Below are 16,286 nucleotides of genomic sequence, written 5' to 3'. Positions count from 1 at the left end.
GGAATAATCTCAAGTTTAGATTAATTCAATATCTTATAATTTAATCGAAAAATAAAATAAAATAAAATAAATAAACAACATATCTCCACTAAATCCTTGGGAATATCAAAGTTTAAATAAAAAGGAGTTTCCAAGGACTAAATTAGCGTCTCCAAGGATTGAAACTCCCACTTTCGTATACGGAGCGTATTTAAAACGCACCAATCAGAGTCGATTGAAGCTCTATCATCTCCTTGTGGTTCCCCTTTAAGGAAACCTCAGTGTCCGCTTTGCTATAGAAAGAGGTTTCAAGACGCGCCATTATGCTGCACGTACTTTTAAATACTTACTAATGATATTATATCCTTCGTATTTCTTTACATAAAATTGTTTATTCAATTTATATACATACATACATATACATATATATATATTTCGCATTGATAATGTTAAATAATATGCTGCTTGCATGTGTTAAATTATTTTCTGTACATGAATTTTCTATATAAATTGTTTATTGTATGAGTTAATATATATATATATATTTATGTAAATAAAAATGATTTTTAATTTTTTAAGTAGTTAACTAAAAATAAAAATTTTATTAGATTATAATAAGTAATGGAAAATAATTCTATTTTTTATTATATAATTTATTTTTTCAATTAAAAATCATATAATTTGATTTTATCTACAGCTTACCTTATTTGTTCGCGTGCAAATTATACATGAAGTAGAGTATTAAACATACACATTCACTAAATAAATATGAAAATTTATATTATTTTATACATTAAATAAGTATTTTGTACATTATTTTATATTTTTAAAACATAATAAATAATAATAAGAAAAACATGTAGCATTAGCTATTTTCAAAAATCAATAATTAGGTATAATAATTTTAAAAATAAATAACAATATCTATATATCTTTACAGACTATTTTTATTAAAGTATTTGTGTCGTATCTATTTTAATAACAAATTGAAAATAGAAATAAAAAAATCACAATTTATCAAAATTAATTAAATTACGATATATTATTTTATTCCAGTAAAAAATTAAAAATATTTTAAATAAATTACTAGAAAAAGAACACCTTAACCTCCATTTAGTTTTCTTGTGACCAAAGTGAGCCATCAATAATATATATATATATGTATATGTATATATCTTTCCTCAATTCTGAAGCTAAGAATTATTATTTCTTCTTAATTTAAATGATTTGCTAACCAATTAATAATTTGTTCTTACTTAAAAAAAAGCAATAAGCACGTGACCATATTTATCTCTGACAGAAACCAAAAAAGCCCAAGATTGAGCCCACAAAAAGGGTATGTATTACACCTATTTACTAATAAAATAAACAAGAAAATTAAATACATTATTAATTTAATAGTAATAATAACAATGTAAAAATAAAATATGTTAGGGGGGGAAGTACAATTAGGGTTTTCCTTTCTGGGTAGGCATCCTGTCGGCAAAGGGGACGTACGAGGTTTGTACCTAGGGAGACGTGGACGCTGGATATCCATTCATGGAAAGTCCTTCTGCCAAATATAAAACTCTGTCGTCCTTTGTTTTCATTATAATTAATTATAATCTAATAATAATAATAAATACTTTTATTATTTTATTATTTTCTCTCTCCCCTTACTTGCAATTATTGGTTTTAGTTTTACATCATGCCACCCACCTCTCCTTTTTTTTTTTTTTAATTTTTTCACTTCAATCACCTAATCGCCCTTCTCGTTGTTAGATAATTACACACTAACGGCCTTACCTGCGTCCTCCAGAGCGGCCCCAACGGCGTCGTTTAAACATGGCAGTTTTTCTTTCGAGAAAAAGCCACCTCTCAAGTGCTCCAGAGAGTGAAATAGCATACGAGGTAGAAGAAGACTTGGCTTTGGAATTGAGAACGAAGGTCCTAAATGTGGAACCAACTATGGAGGGAGTGTATGAGAGTGCTAGAACTAAGAAAATAGAAGGCTCGAGTATGAGAAAATATGATATAATAAATAAAGATCAACGGAAGGCAGGAATGCTGTACAACGTCTTGGCTCCATTAGTGTGAATAGGATGTTACTATTTCCAGTGCTATCTTGGATTGCTGCATATTTTTTGTTCTCGGAGCCTTTAGTTCGTGCAAATATTTTGGTGTACAGTTGGTTTTGCAATTGACTTCGGGATTTGGTTTTGTCTCTTAGGTGGTCACTATTTGTTTCCTTAGTGAATCCTCTTTCTATATGTTTGCTGGCGTTTTATGTCAAGCTGCTACTGTTGTTTTTGATTTGTTGCAGCTGGCTTTGTTCCTCCGTTTGTGCCTTTTCTTCTTTTTTTTTTTTTTTGTTTTTTGACTGGTGCATAATTGCATTATATGCTTGTGTTAATGATTTCATGACTAATTTAAAGAAAAACTTAATAAAAATCATCATGGGTAATCTAGCCAATTGATGAAGCAAAAGTGAAAATTGTTTGAGACAGCTTGTGAAGATAATGATGTTCACATAAATCACACCAAACATGTCACATCTGAAGCAGTATTTATAGGTCACATCTAGAAAATGATCTTGCCCGGAAAAGCACCTAAATTGAAATTTAAAAAATCATAAAAACATATGTTTGAGAAGAACACATGAGACAAGATACTTCTTTTAAATATTAACGTTGTTGAAAACTTACTCACCACAAAAAAAAAAAAAAAAAGAAATCACCGCAGTACATATTTAGACAACTTACTATTAATGCAAGAGCTTCTGTCACTTTCTTTCTTGATCAATTACCCACTACGCGGTCATGCTGTTCATGTATATGTATATGTATATGTATATGCATGATATGAATATAATAATATTATATTATTTTATATAATATAATGCAAAATCTATAGTACCCGTAACTTGTCTTTATTGTTAAATTTTTAAAATTTAATAACAAAGAAAGTTAAAATATGATAACTTGGTACTTTTTAAATCACAGTGGTTCTATACAGCTATATTCTATATCCTGGACAGTGAGTAACTTGAGTGGACTGAGTTAAAAAACTGAAAAAGAGGATACCACAACAGAGCTTTCACCTAGAAAATAAACTATTTTTTAATTACTGAATAAAGAATTTAAGGTATAGGTCATGACCAGAGGATACACTGTCACTTACCAATATAATATAAATATACTCAAATAGGGGGCAAGTATCTAATATAAAGATTTAACTATAGAAACATCAAAATTTCGAGGAGATTAAGATGCTAAAACAATTAATAAACAAAAAGCAGTTGCCAATTCATTATCAGCTTAAATCAGAACATAATCAGGATTAATTTATTTTAAGTAAGGCATTGATTGCACCTAGTAGCAAAAGCTAATTAGGTGTCCAGAGATAAACATCCGACAAAATTTGAAAATCACACCGGTATTGTTTACAAATTCCTAAGTCAGGCTAGTGGCCTGGAACTATTATTTTATACGTGGCTACTAGAATACACTAATGTGCTATGTATCTTATTCAATTCCTATTAATAAATCTATAATCACTCCCTAGTTTTATTAGTCACTGCAGTTTTCTCTTTTCCAATAGTAATAAAAAAAATAACTATAAGGACTATAAAAAATAATTTCTTAAGGAGATGGTGGATGATTCACCACGTTTCAAACAACAAAAACTCAGATTAGAAGTTCTAGACATGCATAGACAAAGCAATCCAATATGTTCAAAGAAAGCATATATATTATATTCAAAAGCTAAAAGAGGGAAAAGGAAAGAAACCTTAAAATTCCAGTACAATGCTTTGGCTTCTTTTTCAACTTGCTTCTCTTTTCTTTTTCTTTTATTTTTTTCCTTCTCTGTTTAGGAAACCAATGACCAGTAGGCTGTAGAAGTACTTTATGCCTTCTTTGGCTTAGAACAACCCACACTATCTACAGTTGCTTGTGTCTCCCATAATTGCCTCGGTTTCTACAGAAAAAAATAAATAAATAAATAAACAAGGATAAATTGTCTCGAATCCTGATAAGAATACAGACTAAGTTATTCTTGTTAAATTGCCCCCTCCCCCCCACAAAAAAAGCAATTCTTGTCAAAGATGATACTCAAATGCTAATTGAATTTAAAGAAAGTGCCGCCAAGTAGGCGAAGTCATTGCAAGCAAGAAAATGCCATATATATTTATATATATATATATATATCCAAATTAATGTCTTTGATTTTAAGCTGACAAATCGCAAATATACACCTGTCCAGATTATTATGGGGTTATGCAGACAAAAGCTTGAGAAAATGAGTGATCAACTGCCATAGGCTAGTGGATCCAACATTCATAATGACATGTGCAATATGCTAAAGTATGATTCCCCTATAATGCCTTTAAAATACATAATGCTCTCACATCAATCATCCAATACTACCTATTTATCTTACCACCATGTCGCATTAGTCACACTTCACATGCTCCAGCCATAAAGATCACCATCGCTATCACCATAAAGAAGAGCCCCAAAAACAACAGGAAAAAAAAACACAAATGCCCAAGTTAGTCATCATAGCAAAGGCTGACTCAAGAAAGATCTACAGCAACAAATAGCATTTCAGGATTCCCTTGGTTACAAAAGTTGGCAAGGCAGAATAATTTAACTAATACGGAAAGAATAACAAGAAAAAAAATTAGTAGAAAACAATTAAGCAGATACATTCTTACCTGAATGCTAAGAATGATTTCAAGACAAACATAGCATGAGTTTAGATATTTGCAGGACCTCAACTTGCTAGCACTTTGTATCTGGAGTCCACTTAATTGATGTTTAGTACCTAATTCTGTCTGTGTCTTGAGATCATTATTCCACTACACCAGTAAAAGATGTTACATTTTGGTTAATTTGAAATTGTAGTTTATGACAATTGACAATGCACCTTACTTTCCAACCCTTGTCTGAGGATTCAAAGTGGTTATTTCTCTTTCTCTTTTCCTTTTTCTTTTCAATTTAAACAAGGATTGGCTAATACTGATATCACCTTTAGGATAATCAATATCTAACAGTAATCAAAAGCAACTTCTAATCAATCAGCTAATTGTCTACACACTTTTTTCTCAGACCAGTCACGATGCAGTCAACTTCAAATCCTGATTCACTACTCTTGTTAGTATTATAGACAGATACGGGTAAGATTTGACATAGAATTTCTAAATTTTTTATCAAATGGCAGTAAGATTTACACTAACTTTCGGACTAGAAATGTGTACAAACTGTAACTAGTATCTGTATTGTAGGAAAAGATAGAGAAAACTTCCCTTCCCCCAGTGAAAGATACAAGAAAAACATTACAAGCTCTGGTTCAGGCCATATAAATGTTCCTATCCAAGTTTGGTAACATACAAAAGGATGCTTAAGACAGAGATAAAAGGAAATAATACAAATCCCCATACATCCTGTAGCAGCCATGTATTGAGAGAGGGTCCAAAAGGAGTGACCAATTTCATAGCATAGAAATATCTGCAGATTAATCTAGTAACTTCGATCCTGATCCATAGAAGCTCTCCGCGTAAAAATTTATAATGTCACTGTGACCTGCATGTTTAAGATTTCTAACATATTATGTTACTGAGGAAAACTAACTTACGAGCCAACTTGAATTAGAATGACATTACAAATGATGCGATGCATCTGAAATTCAGGCTAACATAGACAACTAACAGAAGCTTTCCCACAGAGCATGACCATTCATTAGTAACCATTCGTGTAACAACTACGATGAAAGTAATAGTGCATTATCAAGATTTAAATTGGTGGGAGAACATATAATCAAAAATCATAAGATAGTTGCCACCAAATGCAAGTGTGCAGCTTCAATGTTGAATACTCTTAAACACACCAAAAGTGAACCTATCATAAATAGTGTGCCTATAAGACAAACCTTGACCACGAATTTTGTTTATCTCTGACCCTTCTAGTTCTATCCCATCATCAGTCAGAAATGAAATCCCAGATGACGTTATGCAGAAAGGAAAGGCCACAGGGGGTGACATTGGAGATTTTGCTACCTTCAAAAACCTCTGACCTGCAGGAGAAATGCGACTTTCGAAATTCAAATCCAAAAACAGAAGGGGTGCAATCTTTTACTTTCACATGTTACTGCAGTTTATGCTCTCTTAAGGTAGTCATCCATAAATAATTTTGGTTGAGGACCTTCTTCCAGCAGAGAACTTGAATAAGAGTCATTGCTCCTCCTAAACAAAATAGTAATGTAACGTTCTAGAAATTAAGCCACATCCAGAAAGAGAAAATGCAAAAAATGGAAACAAATGCCAATAGTGCACCTTGAGCCCAAACCTTAATAAAGAAGGCAATCTGAGTGGAATTAAACTAGTTTCTTAGAATATGTTCAATTTGTTTAACTTAATCTATATTCTCCTTTTGAACAACTCGCATTTTCATTAAACTTCTCACTTTTTTTTAGAAACCACTTTTTGTTAAATTTGTAAACCATAAATCATTAAAAAAAACATTTGTGAATACAAGTCATGTAAAAGATTTACAAGGAGAATACTATCTTTCCTTAGAAAAGAAAAAAGAAAATCTTACAAATGTCTCAACTTGATCTGATGGACAAAATCAATCAACAGCAAATAGATCAAAACAATCACGACTGGCTCTCATGGGTATCTACGGCAAATGTTATGCCCACCTGATTTAGCTTCAAGTATTAAACGAATTGTTACAGCATGAGCCCAGTGAATTCCCAATGCAGCAATAAGATGAGAATCGTATTTCATGGGGTCATCTACCATCTCATCTCTGCTCTGTGCTGCACCAGATCAACCAAACTGTGTTAATAGATGAGCTGAAAAGATCTTACAAAATTGATTATGTAATCATACCTTGGAAATCATACTGACAGGTATCATCATGGCTCTGAGATCTCACTTGGTTTGTTACCACAACAGGAATTCGTGAAAATTCAGCAAGTGACCTAGATCAATTATTGTATCAATATGATCTGAACAAGAAACACAATTATCTCAAGTAAATGGTCACATAAAATTGGCAGTGAAGATCGAGTTCTCACTTGACAAAAGAAATGTGCCAACATAATGAATGCTGTCGACGAAACCCCTGCTCATATTCCCTGAACAAATACTCATCAATTAGATGATCCACTAGAGAAGCATATAGTATTTGGTTTCAGATTACTCTATAAGTTCAAAATTTTCTTTAAGAAATATGAGCAGATATATCACAAATCAATGATGGACTCGCATTAGTGCAGAGAAGACTATCATAACCATTCTTCCACAACAGTCTAAACATGCTCCTACATTCATGTGGCACTAGTTGTATAGATTTATTGGACTAGTTGATATCACTGACTAGAATATCATCCAACAGTTTTGAACTTGAGAAACTGGATCTGTAAATGCACACAGATGAAAGAAATGTATTTTCACCCTCCAGATAGCAGCATTGAACTCCAAAAACCGCATTTCCACATTTACATAATGAATGACCATAAAATCTATTTTCACCATTCAAGCACCAGGATTAAGTTAAGCATATTCACAGAACAAATAGACAACCATCTTGACTCTTGTTTTCACTTCTCTGATCCTGAGATGCAGTACAGTGTAGGACATTCAAGTTATTTAGATTTATAGATACATCAAATTACATTAAAGTTATCTAGATTTACAGATACATCAAATTACATTAAAGTTACCTAGATTTACAGATACATCAAATTAACTTTCTTTCTAAACATTTCCATAGAACTTACAAGGACTGCTAGAGAATTTTACTATGTAACTTCAGTTATAAAAAGCTGACTGTAAACTAGGGCGTAACTTCATACTTTCTTTTTGGGATAATTCCATCTACTAACTTACAGATGTATTGAATTTGGTTGTGATATACTTTCTTCAAAAAGAGAAATGATTCAGTCCCTATAATTGGAATTGTTAAAATCAGCAAGCTACAACCAAGATTATGCATCAAAGCACATTCTACAAGGATCAAGCCAAAATGCTATCTGTCAAAGAAACTGCGCTTGATTCTTGAGAGTCATAACATGATTTTTAAGAAAATAAAATGAAAGTAGAACTATCAAAATTATTACCAAAAAAAAAAATCAAAATTACCCTGAAGCAAGAGCCGCCATGCTATCAATCACTAGCAGCTTCACTTGGTTTTGGAGAACTGAAAGCTTCAGTTCTTGCAAACTGGTGAATATCAAATAATGCGAGTATGAAGCATAAGTGGAAGTACAAAAACTCAAATACTTAAAATGCAGAATAGGAAGCTTTTAAATTAACATATTTCAATAATAGGAGATATGAGGCAGAACTAATATAGAAACATAAACGTTTATCGAAGTTAACTAAAAGGAATATGAAATTTTAATTTTCTTTTCTAAATTTTTGGAAAGTCCTACAATAAAGGAACATAGGAAATTTATTTTTCTATATTTCCTAGACTTTTTATTTCCTAATTTCTTCCTATTTGACTTATTTTCTTATTTACTAGATTATTTAGATTTCCTATTTTTTATGCATTCGCTGCTTATAAATAAATATTGAGCTTAGTTATTAAGTAGATTATTCATGATTATTATTCACATATTGAGCTTTTTTTTATTATTGAGATCCTAAATTTCCAAGTCTTGTTCTTAATAAAAGTCTCTGAGTTTAAATTCATGCTCTATTTGCCCTATATCAGTTGGTATCAAAAGCTAAATTTGATTTGTTAAGCTGCCTTAATTATGTCATTCCACCTTCACAAAACACAAAATCTACTGCAAAAAAAAACTCTAAAACTGTAACATTCCGATCCCAAAATTTAGACTCAAAAAGATGTAATTCAATTCTTTTTAATAATAAATAAAGAGTTAATTTTAATTAATTTTGAGAAATATAAATTGTGGATGAAATTAAAAATAATTTTAAAAAACAAAGTGAAACTGTAAATAAAAGGAGGTGTTTTTGAAAGAAAAGTTTTAAAACATGGATAAAATCGCAAAAAGAATAAATGCAGACCACGTCAGCAGCACGGCGAGTTAGAACGTGCCGTGTGGTGGACACGCATAGGCTCCACGCGGGAGCTACACGGGTGATCCGCGTGCCTGGACGATCCAATGGCTCATGTTCACTCACGCGCGCACGAACAGTCCGAATTGATTTTCTGGATAAGCGCAATTGAAAAGCCCATGCATCTTTGATCGAATGGCTCAGATCTATTTCCCTCATAAGCGCGATCTGACGACTGTGGTTAATCCACGTGGGCCTGAATGGACGGCCCAGATCGAGGAGATGGGGGTATTTAAACATCTCTTTCAAACTGAAACCCTAACCGACACCCACTCACCGAAGAAGAAGAAGAAGGGCGGCTGGAGGAGAAGCCCAGCCACCAGTGACGCCGCACCGGAAATCCAAAACGCACCGGTGAGTGTGATTTTTCTTCCCGTTTTTTCCTGTTCCTCCGCCCTTAGCCGTATAACTTGTTTTCATTGCAGAAAAACCGAGAACAACCGCGAACCGTGAGGAAGGAACAACAGAGCTCAACTGAGCCGCTGCACCAGAGACCAAAAAATGCTCCGATAAGCCATTTCCTCTTCCTGTTCATTCCGTTTTCCCTGCCCTTTAGCAGTATAACTTGTTTCCAACACAGGGTAACCGAAAAAGCCACGAACTGCAAGAAAGGAACGGTTGAGCCCAGCTAAGCCGCGCACTGAAGACCGGAAAATGCTAGTAAGCGTTGGTTTTTCCTCTTTTTCTGCTGATAGACACCTCCTAACCGTATTTAAACAAGTTTTTACCTAGAACTGGCCGAAACCAACCTGACCGAGAGGAGGAGTCACTGGAGAAGGAGGACCCGACGGCATAGCACGGCGGCGCCGGCACACCGGAACCCCAATCCGACCCTCCAATGAGATATTTTTTCTTTTTGGCCATTTCTCACGTAGTTTCACGCTATTTTGACGCACGTTTGGATCTTAACAGGAAAATCCAAGAAATCCAAGAAGCGAGAACCGTAGTGAAAAACGCAGTTGTTCTGAACACCGATCCAAGATAAGAATCTCTCATCCCTTTTTCCTGTTACGATACAATTAAAACTAAACTGATAATAAATGGAAAATTTGGTTAATCTGCGGTCCCTTAATTAATTAAAGCACAAGTTGCCAATAGAGTAAATAACCGTCCAGTTTGTGCCTGTTTGAGTTTTAATTGCAGTATTTATTTCTTCATTTGTTTATTATGTTATTCTATTCACTATAGTGCTTACTTTAATGTATTTATTTTAATTCTAAAGCAAACGTGGTAAGGCCTCTTAATATATAGTCCTGTCATCCTATTGTGTGTACAATATATTTCTGTCAATATAGTGCATACTTATTTCATGTACGTACCATAAAATGTGAACTCATTAATCATGTATTGTTGGGATACAGATATACGTATCTCTTAAGACTAAATAGTAAATAAAAGAAAAGATATGTGTGAATTAATGATGTTAAATAAAATGATCTTACCCGGTGTCTTGGGAAAGAGTATACAGACTCAGTGTTAAGGTGAACCGTACTGTAGACGTTACCCTCAGTCGTACGAGGCTGAGAAGTCCCATAGTAGAACAAGTTGGGAATCGTTTTAATTACACTCATACTGGACGGGGTATTGAAGCGATTGTATGTTTTAGCGTCCATTCCGGACGGAGTATGGGGACGGCCGGTTGATTAATAGAATGAATGTTCGTGTTCACGTATAGTAGGGACTCTTATGGACCCTTAGTGACACCGACAAGTAAAGTAAATAATAAAGATGAGTACGGTAGGAATCCAATTTTGAAAATAGCGTAAAGTTAATTGTTATATATCTTTTGGAATGCGCATTGTAGTTTGTTATATTTTTACCTTAATAAATAATATTTAAAAATTTACAGGTGAGATTAGAAGATATTAACGTTTTCAGTGAAACGAATAATGAATGCACTAACATTTAAATTTTATAAAAAAAAACAAGCTCTATTGGTTGTTTTATATTTTCTACAAACCTTTAATTTTTTTTTGTATCAGTGGTAAAGCGTTGATATTTTTACTGAGTTAGTGTAACTCATCCTTTATTATTAATCATTTCAGATCAGGACGACCAAAATTTAAATGCTGAACAGTAAAAAAACTAGTTAAGAAATTGTCTCTCCGCTTCCCTAATTTCGAACAGAGGTTGATCATATTCATTTTCTTTATTACTTTTTTCATTTTAGTTTTCAAGATTATTCTCATAACTCTATTAGACATTTTAAGTAAACTGTGTAAGAAATATAACCTTAAACTCTAATTGCTTCCGCTAAATTACAAATTTCAATATTCTTATTTCACTATTTTTGAGTCATACGCTAAGAATCCCTAATAGGGGGTTTGAGCCTTTATAAAAACCCTAAATAGTCGATAGCATCAAAAAGAGAAAAACCATAGTGCTAGTTTAACTTGACCCCCGACCACCATCAGTGGTGGCCAAAACTGCTCTCACCATCATTTTTAGAAGCCTTCAATTGGCAAAACCCCGAAGCCTTGCCGCGGAAACTCATTGGAATCTACCTCACTCGCTTAAAAATCCCCAGATCGCCGATGCAAACACAGGATATCCTTCTACCTAGCCATGACTAGTAACACGAACCTTAGATCCAGGATTAGTACCTTCAGTCGAGCTCGCCACCAGAAGCCCATCACTGGAAGCCTATCGAAGGACAGTACATAAAGTCCACACGCCGACCCGCGTGCATGGATTTCAATATTCTAAAGCCCCCTTGACGAGGTCAAACCAATTTGACCACTCTAGTCCGACTTGTCCCATTCACCATCTCCAGCCTGATTCTCAATATCTTCAAACTAGCCCTTAAGATTTTAGGTGTGCTCTTTCACTTTTTGAGGTTAGTTTTGTCAAATTCCGGTTTTATATTCATTTTTTGGCAAGTTAATACTTTAGAAAAAATTCACTTGGAGTTAGAAGAATTATGGATGGATTTAATACATGAACAGAGTTAATCGTGTTCTGGTAACTACATTCTATTGGGTATATGATTTAGCTACAAAGGATGAACTATGAGATGATTTATATGAACTTTTTGATAAATATGGATAGGTGGACAAAATTAGAATTAGTCAAGATTCAAGGTCGTAAGCTTTTGTGACTTAGTTTTGTGAAGGTGGTACTTAGGCGCGAGATTCTATTAAAGAGTATTGTTTATATGATAGATATTCTAAAATAAAAATTCAATATCATTTTCCAATATCTAAAATAGTGAAAGTAAGTCACAAGAGTAACATGACACTTCTTATTCTTATAAAGTTATGGAAGATTTCAAAATAGCTCTTTGGAACTTAAGCAATAAAATTGATATGTATGAAATGAAGATGAAAAGGCATAGAGAAATTTTGAATTATCAGTTACACAAAAACCTAACATGTGTCAAATTTTAGAACATGAAGAACAAGAAAAGGATGAAAGTGTGAATTCTTTGGTAGTTGAGCAAAATCTAATGGAAGTGCTGCAACCTAAATATTAAGAATTAACTACTGATATTAAAGGTACACACACAAATGAAGTATTTGAGATAGGAAAAAAGATTGCGAACGAGATTGATGCTTCTGTCACTAAGTTGAGTTTTCTAGCAACAGATCTCTCGATTTAGTTGTAAACAACGATGTCATTGAAGTTAAAAATGACACTATTCTCGTTGATTTTAAGAAGAAAGAGGCCTCATTAGAAAATACTACTCCACATTCTTTAACTCATAACAGCAACGAAGAAAGTTTGATTGTTTTTCCTTTTTTGGATTTTGTCATTTCTAATTGGTTCACTGCTTTTTGGATTTTGCCGTATTTCTAATTGGTTCACTGCATCTTTAGAATCCTTGATTTCAAAAAAAAAAATCATGTTTTCTAATTACAATTCCAAGTTCTGCAAGCTTCAATTGTTGAAGGACAAGTTTCAACTTTAACATTCTTTCTACTTCGATATTTCAAAAATTTAAGTCGTGTTTTTACCAAGTGCAGGAGAATGATGCAGATCAGGAAGCTCCTAAAGTGGACATATTTCAGTAATAAGAGATATGAGGCAAAATCAATAAAGAAACATAAATGTTTTGGAAAGTTGGAATATGAAGACTTATTTTCCTATTTCTTAGATTTCCTAATTCTCTAGTTCTTCCAGTTTAACTTATGTTTCTATTTACTAGGTTTTTTTATTTCCTATTTTGATGTACTTAGTGCCTATAAACAAGATGCCTAACTTAACTATTAAGTAGATTATTTATAATTATTATTCACATATCGAGATATTACTTTGATTATTGAGATCCGAGATCTTCAATTTTTTTTTCTCAATATAAATTCTTTAAGTTTGTAGTCAAACCCTCTTTGTCCTATATCAACTTATCAAACCAATGAGCTATTAGCTGTAACTTCCAAATTGCTGCCCTTGGGATATCATGTGCCTAAATGTTTAAATGCATGTAGCATTAAACTGGGTTTTTGAAGTTCTTATGTTTGCATTTTTCTTTAGGTCATTGAAATAGTAAGTACATAAAGACAACCTTGTTGACATACAATCTGACAGTATACAGGAGCCAAAGAGACTTGATACTGATAAAAGACAACTAATTATCAACCTGTTCAAATAATAGCCATGGCCCAGGTAGCATCATTGAGATCTTATTCTTCGGTCATTCAAATCTACACATGAATGTTAAACAATATGTCTAACTGTAACTGTAGCAACTTGCATAAGCTGGAGAACTCATATTCTTTTTTTTTTTTTTTTGTCAACCATAAGCAAAAGAACTGGTTTGTTTCAAGTGAAAAAATATCCAGACTAAACTCTTTTGTTTTTACCTGTTAGTTCTAACTCACATTTCTCACCAAAAAATTTTATCATTCCTAAAGCTCTAAAACCAGAAAAACAAAACTTTATGTTAATTCATACCTTTCAGTAAAATCGGACAGTGATGCTGGCTGCAAAACAAGGATCCTCCCAGCCATCTGCAATGTAAATCAATATTAATACAGTAAGAAAAGTAAGGACAGTGCCACTGAATTAGAAAAGGAAACTCAATAACAATGAAAGTTAATAACTACTTAGCAAACCTCTTGTGCCAATCCTTTCAAGTGAAATATGTATGGGAAACTTTTTAAGCCAATTTCTATCATCCTGGGGAAATGCAATCTCAGAACTTCAGGATTCTCAAAAATCTTCATAAACTTGTAAAACAGGAAACCACTAGGGTTTTCTGTATCTACCTTCTTGAACTAAACTTGGATTCTACATCAATATATATTACCCGGCCATCTAATCCTCCATAACATGCTGGTAGTGAAGCCAGTAGTGCGAGCTTCAGGCAGAACTGCAGTTTAATCAATATAAACTGAATAATTGCACATATATCCAACATGAGTACAATGAGAGAATGAAAAAAATAAATTTACCAACACTCTGGATGGATTTTCTGTAAAATATTAGCAAGTTATGTAAGAAAAAGAGACTTTTCGAATATGTGGTGTAACACCAAAGAATTAGTCTCTTTCCGATCTTAGTTGGAAAACTAAGCAATTTTCAATAAACTAGGGTTAGACATTGATAACAAAGACAACCCAATTTGAGAAAAACCGCGAATGACATTACCAAATTTTCTAAGAACCCTGAAGTGAAGGTAAGCCAGATATACCTGCGTTTTCCCTATTCCAGCTGGACCAACTAACTCTGTTAAGACGCCATAGGGTATTCCACCACATAAGGCGGCATCTAATCCTTTTAGACGTGTGGGAAGATGGCCAGCCAAGTGCTCATTCTGCAATCGATGCTCCAGAAGAGATAAAGCCTAGAAACAGAACTAAAACCAAAATTCTTCAGAAGCAAATTAAATTCACAGAGAGAAAGGAAGAGGACTTCAAAGAAAAGCTCAAAACTATTCTCTGAATAAATGAAACGGTAGGAAACATCAAATTGAATTGCTCAAAACCTTCTTACAGTTTGATATGATGGACAAACAATCTCACTGATGTGTGCCACTGCAGATGTTACTTCTGCCAACCCTACATCCAGTAGCTCCATCAACTCAAATTCTGTCAATGACAATGCATCCTTGGAAAAGGGAGGAAAAAAGGTTACCCTTCCGCATTTTTTAAATAGGTTATATTTACCTCATAACATTGTCCCAGCAATGAGAACCTTGACCTTTAAATTTAGCACAAAGCCGATTATCATCATAAACCACCCCCGTGGTGATTACGAATAAAATATTCTCCCTCGCCCAACCTCGATTTATAAATAGCCTCGAATCCATAATCAAATTCCAAAAAATAAATTGACATATATCTACGCCATAATTAAACTGCTGATCTTCGAGCCATTAGTTTTGACTGTGTATAGAGAAAGATTAGGGTCAACGAGAGAGAGAAACCTTCTTACAGAAAATTAAAACCCCCAAAAGAAATTATCATTACGACTCTACGGTGAAGTTACCAATTGTTTCAGGTCAGGCAGCCATGAGAACAAATATATGATATTCTAGAGTAACTATTGACAAAAAATTTAGTTCTATTTACTTTATTCTTTTATACGGCCAAGTCGGAAATGAGAACTGATCGTTTGCTTTGTGTTTTAGATGAAGAATTAAGGTCTGTAATGATACGAAGCGCGTTTTGTTATGTCTCCATGTCATCGATTTGACTCCAATTCATGATTGAAAAACCCTAACCGCCATGGATACGTATACTTGTATGTACATTTGTACGCATGTAATGTAAATTTTGGCAGAGATTACCTTGGCAGTGATGATGTTACGAGCAGCGAAGATGTTGGCGATAGATTTGGGAAGTCCCATCTCGCTTAGAAGCTTGTTCGCCATCTCTCTCCCTCTCCACCTTTTCTTTGGAGATCTGGTTTTTTCCCGCCAATTATCAACCTAGCGTCTAAATTGCTCTCCTTCTTCCCTCCGTTTTTTTCTTTATCCTAAACGTAAATTTGTTAAACCGCAAAAATATTTATTTTCACTCTAAACTTTTAATAAATGTTTATATCGCACCTAAAATTTTTTTGTTTTAAATCAACTCTCATTTTCTCAAAATATTTAAATTACCTTTTAATTATTATTATTATTATATGATAATATCATTATGAGTTAGTACTCGTTATTGATAATATATACAAATTAAATCTATTTAAATATTACATCAATTACATATACAATTCGTATTTATTTATTTAAAACGATGAAATCATTTCTTAATTATACTTTAAAGATATATTTGAAAAACTATATATATTTTCC

General features: G+C 33.2%; 1 protein-coding gene across 10 annotated transcripts; it reads right to left on the bottom strand.

Annotated features, from left to right (window-relative positions):
• Nucleotides 1–2,282: 2,282 nt before the first annotated feature.
• Nucleotides 2,283–15,979, bottom strand: RAD51B (DNA repair (Rad51) family protein). 10 transcript variants are annotated; one of them, XR_015817364.1, is made up of 16 exons: nt 15,780–15,976; nt 14,984–15,097; nt 14,682–14,834; nt 14,257–14,360; nt 14,104–14,167; nt 13,943–13,998; nt 8,108–8,188; nt 7,042–7,101; nt 6,854–6,945; nt 6,661–6,780; nt 5,890–6,033; nt 5,402–5,543; nt 4,676–4,819; nt 4,399–4,452; nt 3,748–3,936; nt 2,283–2,567 (listed from the first exon to the last, which is right to left on the bottom strand). XR_015817364.1 is itself a non-coding variant. In XM_088214392.1 (12 exons), exons 1-12 carry the CDS (start codon nt 15,861–15,863, stop codon nt 5,476–5,478), a joined length of 1,140 nt encoding a protein of 379 aa, XP_088070518.1. In that variant the 5' UTR covers nt 15,864–15,976; the 3' UTR covers nt 5,139–5,475. The 10 variants fall into 10 exon arrangements, 3 of the variants coding, with proteins under 3 accessions (XP_088070518.1, XP_088070520.1, XP_088070519.1); XR_015817366.1 differs by lacking the exon at nt 2,283–2,567 and having other exon boundaries at nt 3,584–3,936; nt 4,386–4,452; XR_015817363.1 differs by lacking the exon at nt 2,283–2,567 and having other exon boundaries at nt 3,584–3,936.
• Between the last annotated feature and the right edge of the window lie 307 nt (nt 15,980–16,286).

This window comes from Carica papaya, chromosome 2, assembly GCF_054855325.1.
Source record: "Carica papaya isolate Zhongbai chromosome 2, ASM5485532v1, whole genome shotgun sequence".
Classification (NCBI taxonomy): domain Eukaryota; kingdom Viridiplantae; phylum Streptophyta; class Magnoliopsida; order Brassicales; family Caricaceae; genus Carica; species Carica papaya.
This window is presented reverse-complemented; position numbering and strand designations above follow the sequence as displayed.

Coding starts and splice junctions, on each gene's coding strand:
- RAD51B (XM_088214392.1), bottom strand. CDS start 15,863: ATGGCGAACAAGCTTCTAAGCGAGATGGGACTTCCCAAATCTATCGCC. Junction 14,361..14,681: donor CTGGAATAGGGAAAACGCAG/GTATATCTGGCT, acceptor ATTAAACTGCAG/TTCTGCCTGAAGCTCGCACT. Junction 6,034..6,660: donor AATACTTGAAGCTAAATCAG/GTGGGCATAACA, acceptor TTTCTCCTGCAG/GTCAGAGGTTTTTGAAGGTA.